This window comes from Halictus rubicundus, chromosome 14, assembly GCF_050948215.1.
Source record: "Halictus rubicundus isolate RS-2024b chromosome 14, iyHalRubi1_principal, whole genome shotgun sequence".
Classification (NCBI taxonomy): Eukaryota; Metazoa; Arthropoda; class Insecta; order Hymenoptera; family Halictidae; genus Halictus; species Halictus rubicundus.
Genome location: NC_135162.1, coordinates 11,986,528 through 12,005,160, shown reverse-complemented (window position 1 = coordinate 12,005,160; position 18,633 = coordinate 11,986,528). Strand labels below are relative to the sequence as shown.

Here is an 18,633-nt window from a genome sequence, read left to right as displayed (position 1 = left end):
ACGACTTATACAGGGTTATACATGTATAATTCTTTCCTTATTCGGGTTTCTATCTCATATACATTTTATTTTATTTTATTTCTATTACATATTTTTTTGTTTTTATTTCTTTTTAATTTTCTAACTATTATTCGCATGTATGTGTACATCGCTCCAATTCATTTTCATGAATTTTCCACGTAAGTAATCAAAATTGGTTTATAAGTTTTTCTAATTGTTTTTTATGCTACGTTCTTCCCTTTTATAGTATTTATAATATATTATTCAATACTTATTTTAATCTTACCGGCTATTTGATTTCTGGTTTTTCTTCATAAATTATTAAACTATGTTTTTCTTTTACATAAATTACATAGGTAAGCAGTTACAACTTATTTGACGTCGAAACAATTTGTCAGTGTTGCACAAATTTTGAAATTCCTTCAAAACTTGTAATTTTCTAATCATTACAATACCAATATCACAATGTATGTATCTCGTATATTCTTTTTTCCTCGTAATTTCATTTATGGAAGAGTTAGTTGATTTATTCGAAATAATGACAACCTTTAATTTTTGAAATTGACAATTAATAACAAAAGCTACATAACGATTTTGATCATTGATCAATTGTCCGTTCAAAATCAGTGTTCTAATCGAACAATCCTAACTTCTTCGAACATAAACGCATATTATACGTATAGAAATTCCGTCTAAAATTTAGATTCTAAATGACCGATATTTTGCGTAAATTTTCTAATACGTGATCACTTTCATTTATGCAGGAGCGCCGATAGTATTGTGAAAAACGGAATCTGAGCAACACTTACTAATTAAGACTTGGATTCTGCCCAATATCCCACTGAACTTCAATTCTCGGCCATTTCGTTTGCAGAACCGTCAACATAGGATTACTTTCCAAAATACCTTTGATGGTGCATTCCAATAAAACTGCTTGTCCCTTACGATACATCACTTTACTTCCCTCGTTGCTACGCCGAAGACCGTTGTAGTGGTATAAAGGAAATATGTCGGGACAACTTTGCGATTCTTCGGGGAAGAATTCATCCATAAAAGACGAACGCAAAATAATACCCAAATTTTCGCTATCCAGTTTCTTCCTCATTATGTAGACGCTGCAAAAGAGAATCAATTAGATAACGAATATGAGCAGAATTATATGTTAATACTTAATATTTAATGTTCTAGAGTGTAGAACATGCATCGTAGGTATGGAGGTGCGTAATATAAACTACACTGCATACATGATACTTACTATTCTGCATCTGCCACTAATCCAAGCTCAGCGAGAACGTCTTGTAACAAATTGTCAGGAATAAAATTGTTTCCTTCGTAATCAAATTTTCTAAATACTCTTTTCGCATGTTCCGCGGGTGTGTCAGGACTCACTAATCTCTTTTCAGTGGAGAAAAGAACTGTTAAATGTGTTTCCGAACCCAACACCCAAATAGGATTGGATGGAGACTTAAAAAATGTTCCCACTTCGCAATAACGTAAATGTTCCAGGAGGGCGAGAAATCCTATAGTGTTCTGCTTGTCTATGCCTCGCAATTCTGAAATAAGGAAATCATCGGTTACTACTCTTACGATCAATATGTTCACTGAAATATAGCAGAAAATAATTGAATCAAATTTCTTACTGAGATCTCCAATGGTTTGATCGTAGTCCCATACGTGGCTAACTGCCCTCCCAGTGAGCATCAAATTTATAAGACTCTGACTTCCATAACCATAAGTTGGATCAATCATTGATTCCAAAGGGTCTGACATTTCACCACGAATTTCTGGCACACCTTTCGTAAGAATTACACTATACAGAAGCAGTAAGACACCATATCGTCGTTTCAATGTGTCCAACCTCTCTATGAGGAATTCCTCCATTTGTTCCGAGAAATTTGTTGTAAATAACCTAGAAAAAAAAGTGAACATTTTTGTAAAATTTTCAATGAATAAATACCTTTGGAAACATTTGCTCTAACGCTCAATGCGTTACAGTTAATAGTTTTTATCTAGCAAGGGTTAGATAGCAAGCTATAAAGAAGAAATAATAGAACAGTAGAAATAATTCGGTTACCTCAAATGAGAATGAAAGTCGTCTGAATTTATACCCTTATATACTTCGTCTGATTCCTTCGGTAATGTTTTCTCATTCATCTGGTCGTTTTTTTTTATATCTGAATTTATTCCTTCTTCTTCTTTCTGGATTTCAGACGCATTTTCAAACAATCTACAGTTTTCTTCGGTCTCTTCATTGGGAAATTTACAATTCATATACACAATAGAAAACTTTGGAACTTTTTCTCCTGCAGCTTGTTTTAGAATTTCGACAGCTGCTCGAACAAGAAATTGATAACACTTATGCGAGCATATACTTCTCCAGGTAGAAATATCAGCTTCTGACAGTAATTGTTTTAAAATGAAAGCTTGAACAGGAGCTAGAACTGCACAAGGTCCACCTTCTGCTTGTATCAATGCCGTGGGCTCATCCGGACTAAAGTAAAACCCTGAAATAAATCGACATTTGTTTTAATAATAATACTTTGCAATTAGCATCATATACAATAAATAAATGCCGCTTTGCTTATGCAGAATAAATAATATTGCACCTAAAATTTGTACTATATTCCTAAAATATAGTTTTTACTGAAAATGGGCAGGTAATTGGAAACTTTTGTACGACTTTACAATATTTACAATTTATAATTTCTCATTCGTAGTTAACAAATAAATTATACCAATGTAGTGACAACTGACTGACCAATTACATTTCATTGATTGAAATTATGAAAACATATTTGAAAAAATGTCATAAAATATCGGGTGTTTATAAAGTATTTGAAAGTAAACTTACCTTGTGCCCAACGTTTGAAAACCTCTTCTTTAACATTGCTACCCCATAGAAGTGTTTTAATGGAACGTAAAACCTCTTCATCGTACTGGGTAACATTTTCAGCCATTCTCCACGTTTTGGTCGATCAACAAAACATAAAAACGTACCACAAATATATAATTTATTTCAATGTAATCATACTATTATTTTCAGAGCTATAACAAATTTGATAATTTATACGTCTTCAAATATTTTAACTACTCTTGTATAACCTGTTTCGCGAATGAGATAAATACCAAGTACGTCGCCATTTTGAATAAAACCATAGTTCATGAAAATTTTAGTTCGCCGTCATATCCGTGTCACAGAATACAGTATGTATATATAGGTATTCTGTGTCCATATTCCATATATATATATAATCGCATTCTGATCACAGAATGCTATGCGAATCTGCCTTGTTTGTGCTCTGAAGAGCCAGGCAAAGCCAATCGTTTCTTTCGGCCAATGAAAAAAACAGATGTCCTCTGCTAAGCGTTGATTCGTCGATGGCTTTTTGTTCCATTTTCCTGTTGGAGTTAATTACCGATTGGTACCTATTGGCTTTAGAGAGGAAAATCCTTCTCTATTATTGGTACCACAACCGTGCAAAAACCTTAGACCATATATACTTATAGAGACCCGACTTTAGATAACATAGAAGAGTGACTGTGGCGCCTTCTCACGGCGATCCAACGAAACTTCTAATCGAACAGTATTACCGATCGTCTTGGTTAGATTGCGCGACAAGCGACTTTGAGAGAAATGCAAGACAAGGACAGACAGTGTATCGTATATCGTAACATTCGACAAGGACAGGTGTATACATGATAACAATAAGTTTCTCTATTTTATCAATTACACATTTTTTCGCTTTCCAACCATATAACTTTTGTTACACTATCTTCAAAATATGGATGAACTATTTAAAAATTATTTTACGCAACTATAGTACAATTTTATTTTTACATACAATTTAGTGAATCTGTACGATTTGGTTATTTAACTAACAGATCTCCACCAAAATTATATGTATAAACATATTCTGTTGCTATTGTTCTTATAAAAGAACAGTGCTAAACACATACATATTTACCTCATTCTAAGTATCCTTTTTGGGTCGTTCTCCAAAGATTGCACTGCCCACTCTCACATTTGTACTGCCCAACTCCACCTAAAAAGTTTATTTTCATTTTGTTACGTACGTGTTATATATATGTATATACATATATATGAGACAAACACAATAATATGGAACTGCCATTAAAATTACCGCATGCTCATAATCGTTCGACATTCCCATAGATAACTCAATTTTTGTTGAGTCTATACCCAATTCTTTGGAAAGATTGTATTTACATTCTCTCAATTGCAGAAAATCAGGATTTGGTCCTTTGGCTGTATCATATCCATACATGCCTATTGTCATAAGTCCCATAAATTCTAAATTTTTACAATTATCTATAATATATTTCACCAAGGAACAAACTTCTGAAATTTGACAACCACTTTTTCCTGTAAATTTTACATTTAATCAGAATCATATAACTTGAAATTTAAGATGAAAATAGTATTATACAAATGCAGTATATAATACCTTCTTCTTTACTTGTGTTAACTTGTACCATCACTTTTAATTTGAGTTCATCCTGCTTTCTACATTTGGACCAAGAACTATTCAATGCAGATGAAATTGTCTCATTATCTACTGTTTCTACGACGTATAAATTTGGAATGTTTAATAATTTGTTCACTTTATTCCGCTGTAAATGACCAATAAAATGCCAACGTATATCGTTACATTTTGCTAAAATATCTGGATGATGGCCTTTTTCAGCTAACTCGTTCACATAATTTTCACCGAAATGTCTTTGACCAGCTTCGTACGCATCTTGAATCAACTCGTGAGATTTTAATTTACTTACTGCAACCAGACGTGGTTCGGCAGTTTTATATTCCTATAAAAAGAAAGTTTTCTATTATTTATAACATTATTTAAACATTATTTAAACATTAGACTGCTTTATTAAATGCACATACCAATGGTCTTTTGGCTGAAGCAACTGAAATTTTATTACATACTATTTTTAAATTTTCTGCCACTACAGACATTATAACTACCGTAGGTGTACCAATATTGTGCAAGATCAATGATTCATTTTATCATAACATTCGGTATCTTATCGTAATAAAGTGAACTTGTAAAGTGTAAACAATCGTTTTTCTTACGGTACTCGTGGCGTCGTGGCCACTCGAAGTGGTGCCATCTAACAGACGATTCGTGGTACTCTTTGACTAGAGGTTTTATCAATTTGCCGTGAGCCGGCGCCACGGTCATTCTTCTGTCCTTCTGTACCGGTTGGTATTTCTATTTCGCAATCCGCTGGGGTGCAGCACTATACTTTCCTCTGGTTTCCTCTTCGTTTTGTCCGTCGATTATAGATTATAGTACCAGAGAGGAAATCAGAGTGCTCACGTTCGGGATTTCTGTGTCCCCACTTTTCCTGCATCATTTTTTTGTAGCCTGGACCAGAATCTGCATCATTTTTTTAGCCTGGACCAGAACCTGCATTCTGATCCACCAGATTCTGATCCAGGCCAAAAATTAGACTAGGGGGCAGCACTATATCGGGGACATTAAAATCCCGTACGTGAGCACTCTCCTTTCCTCTCTGATAGTACTTACCTATATAAATAGATTGTACATACACTTAGAATATAATAATAGTTAGTCTCTGTGGTTAGTGAAAAATTATTATTAACTTCGATTGCAACTGTGATTGCAATTATTGAAATCTGTTATGTTTGAAGAAGAACTATTGATACATTAAGTGGGATTGTTAACATTTCAAGATGACATCTCCTAAAATTATGCAACCTGGTAAATTAGATGTTGATTTTCTTCTGAATCAACAATAAGTCGTTATTAATTGTTTTTTCCGATAGGTTATTAGGTTTAGAAGTTCGGTTCACTTAATTGTTGGAAACACATAATAATTATAATATAAATAAGTAAACTCGATTATTAGTGTTATTTTAACTACTCGTCTTTTATTCAACGATTTGCGACGATTTTCAGGTTTAAAATTATTTCGAACATTGCCGAAGGTCTTAAATGTACCTTCGACTCGAAGCAAATATTATTCTGTTCACGTCGAAGAAAAGACGGGCGAGACATGGGGTGACGTTACTACCACTGCAATGAATAAAATAGCATTCACAGAAATTGTTCGCGGGATGGGAATTACGTTATCCTATATATTTAGAGAACCAGCAACAATAAATTATCCATTTGAGAAGGGTCCTTTGAGTCCACGATTTAGAGGAGAACACGCATTACGAAGGTATTTTATAATTTGTCAATTTATTTTAGAAATATAGTCGTGTTGTTACACATAATTATATTTAAATACTGCACTAATGACTAATTATATTATTATTTTTCCCAGATACCCATCCGGAGAGGAGAGGTGTATTGCCTGTAAATTATGCGAAGCAATTTGTCCAGCACAAGCTATTACCATCGAAGCTGAAGAAAGAGCCGATGGGTCTCGACGAACGACGAGATACGACATCGATATGACTAAATGTATTTATTGTGGTTTTTGTCAAGAGGCTTGCCCTGTGGACGCGATCGTAGAAGTACTTATTACGATTAATATAATTAGATTTGATTGTTTAACATAGAATTGATTATCTATGATATTGGTTGTCATTGAATTTTTTTACAAAACATTTAGTAGTACATTAATAATTTTTTTATTAAAATTGTTTTAGGGTCCAAATTTTGAATTCTCTACAGAAACACACGAAGAAATGCTATATAATAAAGAGAAGCTGTTGAACAATGGAGATAAATGGGAGTCAGAAATTGCTAGTAATATTCATGCTGATCATTTATATCGTTAGACAATTTCTAGAACGTAGTAATCAGTTGTATGGAACAAATAAATAAATAGTAAAAAATGCTTAACATATCCGGTTTATTTCTGTATACAATGTAATGTGCTAATACTAGCCTGTGATTTAAATTTGTTTCTCTAATTTGTCATCATAGTTGTGTAAATATTAATGACGCTCTGTTTCATAAACAATTAAATCAATTAACAGGTGCGCGCCGGTGGCTTAGGCTTGAACGAACGACTACATGCATATTGTATATTGTATAGTTTCTTAACACTTTTTATTTGCCATGCGAGTGTTTTGGCGAATACAATTGTACTTTACGTATAGTTATAAATTACCCAAATTATGTCGTTAAAACTAACAAAGACAAACAATATTGCACGAGAATTCTATTATTATTCACGTATGATACAGTTCTAAGGATATCAATTGAAAAATTTAATAGAATCCTAGATCTATGAATTTTGTCCACCAATATTGGCAATTCAGCATCTTGTTTCTGCGCCATCAAGGATTGATTTCGCTACCTTTGCGTGATCGGTGCTGTTCACGCGTAGACGACTGTAAATTGTATAAAAGCGAAATAGCAAAAACAGAAGTGTATTTAGTTGTAGTTATAGTACAAATATTTTAACAACTTCGTCGTTTTATCTTAACGGTCCCGTTTTTGTAATTAGACATTACATTCGCATTTCTATTATGTCTTACATTACTCTGATATATTATTAGAGACTTTTAAAAAGGCAAGAATAAAAGACCGTTTAACGTTCACATAAAAGATTTGTTCTTTTATTTTTTCGAAAACGAATTGTAATATTCAGTTGTGTGTACAATATTTTTCGGTATTTCACGCCTATGAAAATTGCATCAAACCTGGCGATTCAGACTGCACCTTCGAAATGTTTTATTAAAAATGTATTTACCTGAACTATCCCAGTTGAAATTGCATAAGCTGCCATTGCCAATGTAGCAAAAATTCCAGCAAAAAATTGATTTCTCCTTTTATTAGGAAAATCTGAATCGCTTTCAGAGTCTCTTCTTGCTTTCTGCACATTCTCTTCAGCTTTACGTTGCTCGTACTCTTGATATTCATTTTCAAAGTACTTTTGTGATATACGCGATATATATTTCACTAAAGTTGTACAGGCCTTCAAATGGTTTTGTAAGGCTGGATTTGGTAGAGGAACCTTGAGCAGCGGTGCCAAATATGAATATAAAATAGCGTCTATTGCAGTCGGTTTTTCTCCAAAGAAGTACTTTGAATCTTCAAGTCTTGTAGATAAAAGCGTCAGACATTTTCGCGCTTCCGAGTATACCTGTTTTATACATTGACCATTATTAAATTGTTAAAGTCACTTTTTAGTGACACAATAAATCATGTTATTGTAAAAACAACGAAACATACGCTTAACAATACACGCGAGTGTAAATTTTATTATTAACTAATTTAACTATATACTACAGTGATTACTAGCAATCTACTTTCATTACAAAAGGAAAATCAGCTGTACGTTTATTCACCTTATTTTCTATGTCGGTAACATTATCTTCGTTAGGATACAAACACTCGAATAAAGCTTGCGATTGTCGCTCAAATTTCCCAGGATAGTAATAATTTAGTGGAAAAGGCAGTGCTTTACCATACCATGGTCTTATTAATTCATCTAAATTTTTTTTATCTATCCACCTAAAGATGAGAATGATTCGTGCTATGTATTTCATTTGTACCTTGCGCTTTTGAATTACGTGAAAAAATGTAGTTACCAAATGAACTGTAAAGCAGGTAGTAATTTCTCCTTCAATAATTCATTGTATGCCATAATTAGCGTACATTCTTTCGGAGACAATTCACTTTCTGAATTCCAATTTTTTTGTTTAAAGTAAAGTATTATTTCTCTAACGGTATCAAATTTGCTATTGCTAGTTCGCAATACAGGTAACCGACCGTGCGGTGTACTAAAAGGATTATTGGAAGCATTTACTTTTACAGGTATACCATTAAATTTAGCATAAACCTGCAACAATCACAAAAATTGTACAATAATCTTATACAGAAATGATTTATCTTGGTTTGCGAAGATTGTCCATCAGCTAATATATGTAGGTAATCTACCAAATTTATTTCAGACTTTAAAACCTATAGTATTATATGTATACATTCGAAAGAGCATAAATGTGGTGTCATGCTGGGATTAAGTAACTTTTCTTCTTAAAAAAGTAACCATAACGTAATTCTTTTGTAGAAGAGTTATGAATGAAACTGTATCATTTTCAGGTCATAATAGTAAGTATAGAATATAAAGAAACTTTTGACACAGAGACAGCCTATTAGACAGTACGTAATTTATAATAACATTCTTAATTTATTGTTTTATAACGATAAAAACATTTATGCGGTAGATTGTAACATAACCTGACGATAACTTGATTACATACCAAAACTTGTAAACATTCCATATCAAACGATGGTAGGCCATAATCACTTTTCCATATATCTAATTCCAATACTTCCATATCGCAAAACAGTAAAATTGAGCACTTATTTATTTCATTAGACAATTAAAAAATAATTGTATTGCAACGCCTTTGTTGTGGCTGCCTCTAATGCTTGCATACAAACATCGATTTTCTCATATTAATAAATTGAATCAGTCATTTGCTTAATGACAATGTTAAAACAAACCAATACTTAATTTCTATCTCATTTCTATACGTGAAATTTATAGAATCAAGCAAAGAAAAACAAACAAAAATGGTAGAAATTTATCGTATACAATACATATGTATACAAGGTGTTGCGAATTGTATGTAAATAGATACTTTACCCTACCAGAGAGGAAATGAGAGTGCTCACTTCCGGGATTAGAATCTGCATCATCTTTTTAGCCTGGAACAGAACCTGCAATAAGCGGCAGGAATCGTCTGCTACTGAAAATCTGTAAATAGCGCCACTAGACCGTAGCGGCAAAATGCTCAAACTGTTAGCCAAACGTTACCGACCGAGTAACCGTTTTTTATTTTTTTTTATTTTTATTACGCATTAGGCCAGACCTGGCCTATCAGCGGACATACATAGAGTGAACATAGTACAGCTCCCCAGTAGCAAATCTCCAGGTAGCACACGAATAAAGTTGACTCCACTTTGTAATAATTTATTTATAATAAATGTTACATGCACGCGTCCCGTGATAATATGTCATGACATAGAATAGATATAGGTACATTCTCTCTCTGTTTTTCTGTTCTTATTGTTTACATACGGCCGTTCGTAGTTCTTTTCGTGGTCGAGGATTAATCTTACTGGCTAATCGAAACGAACTCGACAATCTCGCTTTCGATCTGATCGATTTCTTTGTTTTTGGCAAACGGAAAGCAATTTCTGTGTCACGTACTTTCATATTCCATTTCCAATCGGTAAAATTTGGCGAAGCTTTGATTTTTAATTCCATAAAATCCGTAGCTGTTGAAATCAATTCTTTGATTCTGTTGCTGTCGAAATAGCTTATGAAAATAAGCTTTATATTTGTAACAATATTTCAAGTCGTTTAATGTTCCCTTTTTCTTGTTGTTAATGCTTCACAATTCCTTCTTGACAACTAAACAGCGGATCCTTATGCAAACAAATATTTTCCCTGGATTGCAACAAACTGGAGTGAAATGGAAATTTATTTTCTTTTCTTCTTTTTTTCTTTAGTTTCAAATTACACCTACCCATTTTCGTCATAAAAATCCGCTGTCCACGGATATCATAAACTATTGATTCCCCATAGTCAGGAGCGCGTACAAGTTGCCGTTTTGCATTACAAGACGGTCAAGTAAGTATTAATGATCGAAAGCCTCGTTTATCGTTCCTTTTCGCATTAAAACTTGCATTACCTTTTTACATATAATAATCTACAAAGAGAATGTAAAAATCTAAAATCAAACAGCTTACTGTTCCAACTGATTTACACTTACTGTACAATACTTCTGACGAAAAATGAATAAAGAAGTGTGCAATAAACTTGAATTGTTTTAATAAAACATCGTGTTACAAACATCATATAGTATTTTCCTGCATTCCATGGTCGTCATCCTCGTTCGAATTTCAGTAGAAGAAAAATATAAAGAATTAGCATAGATTATTCAATTAGATTATCTACTTGTGATTTTCGAAACTCATTTATGCAAGAAAACATTAATATAAGAACAGTCGTACTTTTCGATTGTTTATTGTGTACATTAGGGTGTTCTAGCAATTTCCCCTTCTACCGCTTTCCCCTCAATTCGTGCTCCTTCCCCTCATCTGCCCTCCTCCCTGTTCCCCCTGTTTGACTAATGGTGGGGACATTGCGGTTCTCGGAGGGGAACAAGTTAGAACTCCCTACTGTACACATTATTCTATGCTGGTTGAAATATCGTAGAGATTGTTTAAATTATTAACAATTCTCGAATTGAAAATTCGCAATACACAATTAAAGAACCAAGCGTAAAGGAAGTATCCTACATTTATATTAACTACTAGTTCAGAAAGTACGCTGAATTTTGGTGCACAGTTAAACGCTTTGAACCGAATCGATCGATCAATCTCAATTACGCGAATCAAACATAATTTCGTATGAGAATTTTCTATTTGAAAGACTGTCGTACTTATAGTCCGCTATCTTGTAAGTCGCTTAATTCTACTTTCTTACGGCGTATTATCGGGTCAGTCCGTAAGTTCGTGCACACAGATTTTGCGACAGAAATTGTTTTTCTTTGCAAAAGAAATTAGTAGTATTGTCATGTACATTTTTTGTCCGAGGATATCATGAGAATATGCTATTTGATTTCGGTCTAATGCAGAACGCGCCGATACCCTACAGCGATGTTAATTCCATAATAATTACACGCATCAACTTACGGACTGATCCGACGCTTTCATTCGTTTGCCACATTTTTCGAAAATAAATTATACGCATCTCACATTCGTTAATTAAACTCGCAACGATGGTGGCCGAGAAATCAATTCGAGGTTGTTTGACCCGTTCAACATGTTCCAACAGTGATTGTTCATTAACTTTCGAAGGATATTATTTATACTGCGTAATCCGTATTTTTGGAGAAAAGCATAATCTTCCAAGCTGCAAATTTCAGTTGTAAATAAGGAGATATACTTTATCTAGTAATAAAAATGAGATTTATGCTAACCGAGTCGATGAGTATAATAATTGCCAGTAAAACAGAAAAGGAATAGAAAATTAGCTCGTGCCTTTCGAACTGAGTGCAGATGATTTTTATTTTAAACTTGATCCCTCTTCTACCATCGATCATTCGGTACATCGTGGGTTAAACAAATTCACTATAATCCCACAGCACACCCGAACCAAGAGAACGGTATCTCATTATCGCAAGCTCGGCAGTATCGCTGTCAAACTCTTTCCGATTCGCTATACATACATGTTACACGAGAAGATTTTCTGCGATCAATTGCACCAAGTCGGTGTAATTGTTTTCTGACACATACGTACGTTAATCCTCATTGACAACACAGCGATATATTACGACACGTTTAGTCCAATTGCTCGATTTCCGTTACTTTAATAGAAAATTTCAGCGTCCGTCGTCCAGGTTCGCGTCGGCACTAATTATTTATACAAATGTTAACGCGACTGCTCGACGATTGGACTCATTTTCCGGCTAGAGTCGAGTCGAACTCGATCGGCGGTTTGAAGGTCGTTGTTGTCATAGCGCATCACTCGCTTATTGCCTTAGAATGCGACAGTGGGCGGAGCGAACAGACGAGGGGACTGTGGTGGGGGAAACCTCAGCGACCAATCGCGCTCGACTCAACCGTAGGAGAATAATTCTTATAATTAGAATCGAAACAGTTTGCTTTCACAACGGAGTGGCGTGTGACCACCCCTCCCCTAACAACACGCAACTCTCTTTAATTTCAGGTCACATGGTTTTTCGATCGAGCCTATAGCAATTAACTTATTATTGAACTTTAATCCAGTTTCCGACATTATCTCGTTAACTATGTCCCGTTTGTCCGTATGGTGTTACTGTTCTTCCCTCTTTTTTCTTTTGTCATACTTCGATCGTTAGGATTGGTGCATGTTTTGGAGAATATTTACGAAGATTGATTTTTTAAAAAGTAAAACGATCCACTATGTTTCAGAAATTATGTCGATGGTTTAGAGGTCTTGTTATAAATCTGTCTCCGTGGAAATTGCGTTTAATAATTTTGCAATCTTCACTGGGAAAACTGGAAATCGTCAACGAAGGTGAACAACGATCGCGATCGGAACCGGCATTCGTTCTTTTCTAATCAAGGTAAGAAAGACAGAGAGTTAATGAGGGACATGAAGTCAAACAGGCAGAAAACTGTCGGAGAATTATTTCAGAGTGGATGAATGCTGTCGAACAACGATCACCGACTCGTTGCCTACAAAAACACGTTCGCGCTTAAGCTAAATAGAATAAGAGAAATGTGTAAATCATTCCGATTGAAGATGACCGATTGACTCGCTCCGCTGTGCGCCACAACAATAATCGCAGCTGCAATACTTTCGTCGATTTGCTGAGACTCTATTGGACTCGCTTGAAATTATTTCAAAATTATTTAAATCGATTCGCTATAAACTAGTTCAAAACTGGACTATTTAAATTGATTCATTCTGGACGAGAAAGCTAAAAATCATTAGACAGAGATAGATTAAATAAAAGTATACAGGGTGTTCAGAAATTGTTGTGCTTCGTTGAAGGGGATTCCTGAGATCATTTGAAGTAACTTTTTCCTTTGCGAAAATGTTAACGAAGTGGCGCAGAAGATTTTCGCAAAGGAAAAAGTGATTTCAAATGGTCTCAGGAATCCCGTTGAACGCAGTACAACATTTTTGGGACACCCTGTATCATAGAGGAGTCTCGTGGAATATCAATTAAAATCAGTTTGACGTGAACGGTCTTTTAACTGAGTTGAGAATTCGCACGTCCGTGGTCTGAAGGAAAATCTATTTGAAGAAATTGATTTTTTGAAAATTGCGAAACCGGGTTGGGCATAGCGGAAGCAGCATCAAAGCAGGTACATACTCGATACGACGAGGTTTGGTCGGAAAAGTTGTGTAAATTGGTCGAGAAACGATTGCGTTTTGACTCGAGGTCGATAAATAGATATTTATATAATTATGCAGTCCCCTAACGACGCTTACGTTCGACTAACAGATTTGAACAGATTGTCAAATGTTCCTCCCGAAAGCTAAGAATAAACGAGATTCTCTGAATGAAAGTGTGTACACGAAAATCTCTGATAAAAGGTACCGATAAGTGTCTGAAACTAATAGAAGAGAAGAAAATAGTATTTTAATCCTTCTTCGCTCTAGAGTCCTTGGTAGCCATCTTTTTTAAACAGTGAACAGAGAATTTTCGGAGCTCGTTCATTATCGTGATGCTCGGTCTGTCCGTGTGAAAGAGCGTCCTGACTTTTCAGAGTCAGCATAATCAGGACAATCGATTCAGTTCTAGAACCTCGTTTCGTTGGCTTGAAAACTCGTTTTTAAGGTTCTTTTCGTCCTACACACACAAATATAATGACTTCCAGCTTGATCAGCGTCACACACACACATACACACTGTCTCTCTCTCTCTCCCTCTCTTTCTCTCGTACTTTCTCTCTTTTCGCGTGATATGATCAAAATGGTCAATTTTAAATATCTCTAGATTTATAGTCATAATTATATCGTATAATCTCGTCGTAAATTTGTTCTAGTATAAAATTATCACGCGTTAAACGACGGAATGTGACCCTACGCGAGAATCGGGGCTTGCACTAAGAAAACGATTTCTCGTTTCTTTACCTATTCTCGTTAGCTAAATCGAGAAAGTTCAACGTTTGACGAGGGACAAGAATGCTACTATTCCATTTGAAATGACAGAAGAAAGCTCAAATCTTGCTCGTTTCTGCAGTTTACATACGCTTGCGGTCGAAATATAACAGACTTTCGAGTCGTCGAATTTTTTATTAACGACACCCTCCATATTTTCTTCAATATTCTTGTAGAGCACGAAGAGACGAATCCAATGACTACCATGACCATACTATTGCGATCGCTCAGTCTCGAGATATTCGCGTCTGAAAGGTAGGATCTGAGTTAGGTACCTTACCTTTCAGACACGAATATCTCGTGATTGAGTGATCGTAATGGTATGGTCATTGTACTCGTTGAACCCGTCTTTTCATGCTCTGTAAGATTATCGAAGAAAATATACGGGGTGTCGCTAAGAAAAATATCCTCAACCTTGAAATATAAGAATGCTAATTGACTTAACAGCTTTTCGAAGAAGAGCTCACAACGAGATCACAAAATTTCGACGTATTCTAATAGAATTAATATGTAAAATAGACATCAAGCTTATGTATTAAGTTTGAACAAAATCAACTCTTGTCCGTCGTCACTAGTTTCATAATTTTAGTCTAAGAGTTTAATCGTCTCGAATAGATGAATTGTGTTACTGGACCTCTGGCATGCGTAATTTTATTAGTTTTTTTTTCCACTTTGTTTTGTGCGACCATCGAGGCCGCGGTGCACGTTTGATTGAGAGCAAAACATTTTAAGAACGTAGCTCACTATGCGCACTGCGAGGAATTAATGGTTACTCTGAAATGAAATGATTAATCTCGGTCGCTGGGAGATATTTATTTGTACTATCTACGAAAGGAAAATTATCGTTATAATGTAAACTATAATTTCAGAGTTGGGTTGAAATCTTGTGTCAAATGATCATTCATTCTTTTGTTGCTTTGTCAGTTCCATAAATATTCATTCTTTTGTTACTTTGTCAGTTCGATAAATTATTATTAAACAGTGGATCTCTATAGAAAATAAAATGTTTCTACCTGAATTACAATAACCTGCAGTGAAATAGAAATTTATTTTCGTTTTTATTATGTTCAACTGGTTGAAAAAAATATAATAGTGTTTTTCAAATTCATCTAATGTTTTTACTGTTTCAAATTGCGCCTACTTAATGTGTCGCAAACGAACAAAAATCGCTGTTTAACGGTTAAACCAAACCAACAAAGCATATCTGTACCTTTTGTCATACATTTAGTATACACTCGAATCTCGACAAGAAATCAGACAGAACTGCCGAAGAAACAAAATCTCAACAACCTCGATTAACACGTTGACTACCATATCGATTACAATTCTTCATCTATCATTAAAGAGCAATTTTTTTCACGATTTGGTTGCTTAAACTGAAGTTCATCAGGATCTAAAAGAGTTCCAGAAGCGATGTGCCAACTAGATTGCAGATCTTTATGCAAAATAAAAACTGTCCGCATTGATTGCAAGAGGCGAGAGCCAGATACACATTTCATTCTTACTTCAACAAATTTCAGCAAGTCGAAAATAACTTGAGTCGTCCTATATTTTACAAGTGCAGCCACTAATGTTTGCCATAGATGCATAAAATCCACAGTCTAGTGGTAAGTAGACTGCGGATCTTTGCACAAAAATAAAAATTGTCTGCATCGAATGCAAATGACAGGAGTCATTGATACAAATTATATCCTTGAATGTCGTCAATGTGTCTGCCATCTCGTCATGAATGCACAAAGATCCGCAGTCCAGCGATAAGTTTGAACTCTGCAAATTTTCATTAGAATGATTTACTGAATTACTTTGATACTGTGAGACTTTAACGGAGATGATCGTCCAGGACTCGACCAGGTCTCTTCTAGCGATTATGAACGCTAAATGTGGGAACGCTACAGCCAATAGTTTCGCGCCACGCCGGAAAGCCTGCGTCCCCACATAAGGTTATATCATACTATTGTGCCTTGTATGGCGAGGCCGCTCAGAGAGCCGCCTAAGTTGTTGCCATGGTTCGAGCCTAACGCGGCGGTTAGCTCTGGCATGAACGGTAGACCAACGTCGAGGATTCCCGCGTTGCTGGCGCTACCGAGCTGCGACCCCTCTTCCGGTGGAGTCACCTCAAGGTCGATGGAGTCGTTCAGCGCGATCTTGATGGGATTGTAATTGGTGGGGTTCGATTGAATGGACTCGACGCTGCCCTTTCTCCTGACGGTCTGGCCCTGACGCAAGGAGTTGCTGCGCCTTAGCATACTGTCGTCGAACACCCTCAAAGAGTTTGAACGTCCCCGCAAAGTGCCAGCCACCGTAGGACTGTCAGGTAACGAGAGCGAGTTCGACTTGGTATTGGTCAACAGCGAAGCTCTTGGCAGTCCGATCGCTGATCCTCTTCGGCTGCTAGCCCCGGTACCTGACAGGCCCGCCGAAGCTACTGCCGCACTCATTTGAGAGACCAGCTGGGCCGAGTAGAAGCTGATGTTGCTCTTTCGCCGGGAATTGTGTCTTTCGAAAGTCTTCTGCGCCGAGAACGGGCTTGGTCGGACCAGGTACACTATGTCCCCTTCCTCCAGCTTCAGGTCGCAGCTGGGGTTGATAATCACGTAGGACAGGCTGTTGCGTTTCTCGGACACGTCGTCGTAGTCTCCCACTGGCAGGTTCAGCGACTCCATACGGGAACGCACCAGGTTCGCGATCTCGGCTCTCTCGATCTGCTGGACGTGGTTGTCCCTCGCCTCGTCCCCCAGGTTCACGGAATACTAATTCACAGAAGAAAAGACCGGTGTTAACGGCGGTGACCAAGCTTTCTCGGTAGACCAGGTTTGTTAATACAGTTGGTAGTTGTGCAAACAGTTTAGTGCCTGATAAATTGGTCTTGAGATGGATGCTTAGCTACTCGAATGGAGAGATTTCGAGGTCGCTTTAGCTTCCACTTGTGCTGACTCGATAGAAATAATAATGAACGGTGAATAGTTGATGAGTTAATTCGATTAGGTTCGTTTTTTAATCGTCACAGTTTATCCAAAAAATTGTCCTAGATGACCATAGTTCGAACAGTGGTTAGCTGTAATGAGATGTAGGAACGCGAGATGGCGGCACAGCGGTAACCCGAAGATGGTCGCCCAACATAATTAGGGCACCAGGAACAGTAAGTTCCTAGAAGTAAGAAATTCTTCCAAAATCAGAAGAGAATGGAGAAAAGGAAATGTCCATAACTCAGTCGAAAAATCCCTAAACAGCTGGAGGGGCTAGTTAACGGTTAGGCAAGCTGGAAGTGCAGGTGATGTAGAAGCGTGTGTGCCAGCAGAAAGACCTTGCCCCTAAAAATAGTTGTATATTATTAAAAATAGTGACCAGTGGTGGGCACGGTAGGGACCTCTGAGCTGCCTGCTCCCCCCACCAACGTCTCCTTCGTGCAGCGCGCATCTCCCCTGCGCAGCGGTGCCTCGTGGATAGACTCCACAAGCCGCGCACGCATATGACGTAGACACGAGGCACCGCTGCGCAGCGAAGGTACGCGCTGCACGAAAGGGACGTTGGTGGGGGAAGTGTCTTGCCTGTAGCAGTGGGTAAAAAACTTAAGTGGTTTTACTAGTAAGCAACCGAAGCGAAAGTGGTAGCATAAACTGGTAGCAAGGTAGCGTCAAGCATTCATGATGGTAGAGAAGAAGTCAGGTTCCTCAGGAAGATAAAAATTGTTCCATTGTCGCATCGAACTGCATTTAGACGACATTTCGACTGTCCCTAAACGTTCCCTCGTAAAATTCCTCCCTCTGAACACACCTAATGCTCCACGGGGAAAACAGCACCACGGTGTAACCGCAACGTTCTGCGTAAGTTCAACGACGCTCGAATGATGAAAAGAGTCCTGAAGCCTTTCGTGTTTGACTTACCCTCGTAAAAAACAAGAAGACTGAAAGTTGCGCGTATGGTACAAATAGAGAGGGTAACAAAAATACAGCAGACAGAGACAGAGAGAAAAATAGTGTGTGGGGAGAGAGAGAGAGAGAGAGAGAGAGAGAGA

General features: G+C 36.6%; 5 protein-coding genes across 13 annotated transcripts in view; 1 reads left to right on the top strand and 4 right to left on the bottom strand.

Moving 5' to 3' along the window:
* Positions 1 to 46: 46 nt before the first annotated feature.
* LOC143360771 (ubiquitin carboxyl-terminal hydrolase MINDY-3 homolog) lies at positions 47 to 3,203 on the bottom strand. The gene is made up of 5 exons (XM_076799898.1): positions 2,852 to 3,203; positions 2,075 to 2,504; positions 1,641 to 1,909; positions 1,256 to 1,553; positions 47 to 1,115 (listed from the first exon to the last, which is right to left on the bottom strand). The coding sequence occupies exons 1-5, from the start codon at positions 2,955 to 2,957 to the stop codon at positions 809 to 811; spliced, it is 1,410 nt and encodes a 469-aa protein (XP_076656013.1). The 5' UTR covers positions 2,958 to 3,203; the 3' UTR covers positions 47 to 808.
* Positions 3,204 to 3,693: 490 nt separating this feature from the next.
* Positions 3,694 to 5,123, bottom strand: LOC143360775 (pyridoxal phosphate homeostasis protein). The gene is made up of 4 exons (XM_076799903.1): positions 4,910 to 5,123; positions 4,467 to 4,827; positions 4,143 to 4,384; positions 3,694 to 4,043 (listed from the first exon to the last, which is right to left on the bottom strand). The coding sequence occupies exons 1-4, from the start codon at positions 4,979 to 4,981 to the stop codon at positions 3,972 to 3,974; spliced, it is 747 nt and encodes a 248-aa protein (XP_076656018.1). The 5' UTR covers positions 4,982 to 5,123; the 3' UTR covers positions 3,694 to 3,971.
* A 416-nt stretch (positions 5,124 to 5,539) lies between these two features.
* On the top strand, positions 5,540 to 6,827 carry Nd-23 (NADH dehydrogenase (ubiquinone) 23 kDa subunit). The gene is made up of 4 exons (XM_076799904.1): positions 5,540 to 5,750; positions 5,949 to 6,213; positions 6,319 to 6,511; positions 6,647 to 6,827. Exons 1-4 carry the CDS (start codon positions 5,723 to 5,725, stop codon positions 6,776 to 6,778), a joined length of 618 nt encoding a protein of 205 aa, XP_076656019.1. The 5' UTR covers positions 5,540 to 5,722; the 3' UTR covers positions 6,779 to 6,827.
* A 10-nt stretch (positions 6,828 to 6,837) lies between these two features.
* Positions 6,838 to 9,594, bottom strand: LOC143360773 (metaxin-1). Its single transcript, XM_076799900.1, has 5 exons — positions 9,212 to 9,594; positions 8,540 to 8,790; positions 8,297 to 8,462; positions 7,699 to 8,091; positions 6,838 to 7,336 (listed from the first exon to the last, which is right to left on the bottom strand). Exons 1-5 carry the CDS (start codon positions 9,287 to 9,289, stop codon positions 7,283 to 7,285), a joined length of 942 nt encoding a protein of 313 aa, XP_076656015.1. The 5' UTR covers positions 9,290 to 9,594; the 3' UTR covers positions 6,838 to 7,282.
* Positions 9,595 to 10,126: 532 nt separating this feature from the next.
* Positions 10,127 to 18,633, bottom strand: part of Slo2 (slowpoke 2) — a 156,457-nt gene continuing 147,950 nt past the window's right edge. For all 9 annotated transcript variants that reach the window (XM_076799870.1, XM_076799877.1, XM_076799878.1 and 6 more), the window contains one exon: positions 10,127 to 17,368. In XM_076799870.1, coding sequence (XP_076655985.1) covers positions 16,565 to 17,368 — 804 coding nt within the window. In that variant the 3' untranslated portion in view covers positions 10,127 to 16,564. The remainder of the gene's footprint in view (positions 17,369 to 18,633) is intronic.

What these genes read in the sequence shown, in the direction of transcription:
- LOC143360771 (XM_076799898.1), bottom strand. Translation starts at nt 2,957, where the DNA reads ATGGCTGAAAATGTTACCCAGTACGATGAAGAGGTTTTACGTTCCATT. An exon ending in TTTCAAACGTTGGGCACAAG is followed by an intron (nt 2,505 to 2,851) that starts GTAAGTTTACTT and finishes GATTTATTTCAG; the next exon opens with GGTTTTACTTTAGTCCGGAT. An exon ending in TCAAACCATTGGAGATCTCA is followed by an intron (nt 1,554 to 1,640) that starts GTAAGAAATTTG and finishes TCCTTATTTCAG; the next exon opens with AATTGCGAGGCATAGACAAG.
- LOC143360775 (XM_076799903.1), bottom strand. Translation starts at nt 4,981, where the DNA reads ATGTCTGTAGTGGCAGAAAATTTAAAAATAGTATGTAATAAAATTTCA. An exon ending in CTTCAGCCAAAAGACCATTG is followed by an intron (nt 4,828 to 4,909) that starts GTATGTGCATTT and finishes TTCTTTTTATAG; the next exon opens with GAATATAAAACTGCCGAACC. An exon ending in CGAACGATTATGAGCATGCG is followed by an intron (nt 4,044 to 4,142) that starts GTAATTTTAATG and finishes TAAACTTTTTAG; the next exon opens with GTGGAGTTGGGCAGTACAAA.
- Nd-23 (XM_076799904.1), top strand. Translation starts at nt 5,723, where the DNA reads ATGACATCTCCTAAAATTATGCAACCTG. An exon ending in TCCTAAAATTATGCAACCTG is followed by an intron (nt 5,751 to 5,948) that starts GTAAATTAGATG and finishes GACGATTTTCAG; the next exon opens with GTTTAAAATTATTTCGAACA. An exon ending in GGAGAACACGCATTACGAAG is followed by an intron (nt 6,214 to 6,318) that starts GTATTTTATAAT and finishes TATTTTTCCCAG; the next exon opens with ATACCCATCCGGAGAGGAGA.
- LOC143360773 (XM_076799900.1), bottom strand. Translation starts at nt 9,289, where the DNA reads ATGGAAGTATTGGAATTAGATATATGGAAAAGTGATTATGGCCTACCA. An exon ending in TTACCGACATAGAAAATAAG is followed by an intron (nt 8,092 to 8,296) that starts GTGAATAAACGT and finishes TGTATAAAACAG; the next exon opens with GTATACTCGGAAGCGCGAAA. An exon ending in TTTCAACTGGGATAGTTCAG is followed by an intron (nt 7,337 to 7,698) that starts GTAAATACATTT and finishes TACAATTTACAG; the next exon opens with TCGTCTACGCGTGAACAGCA.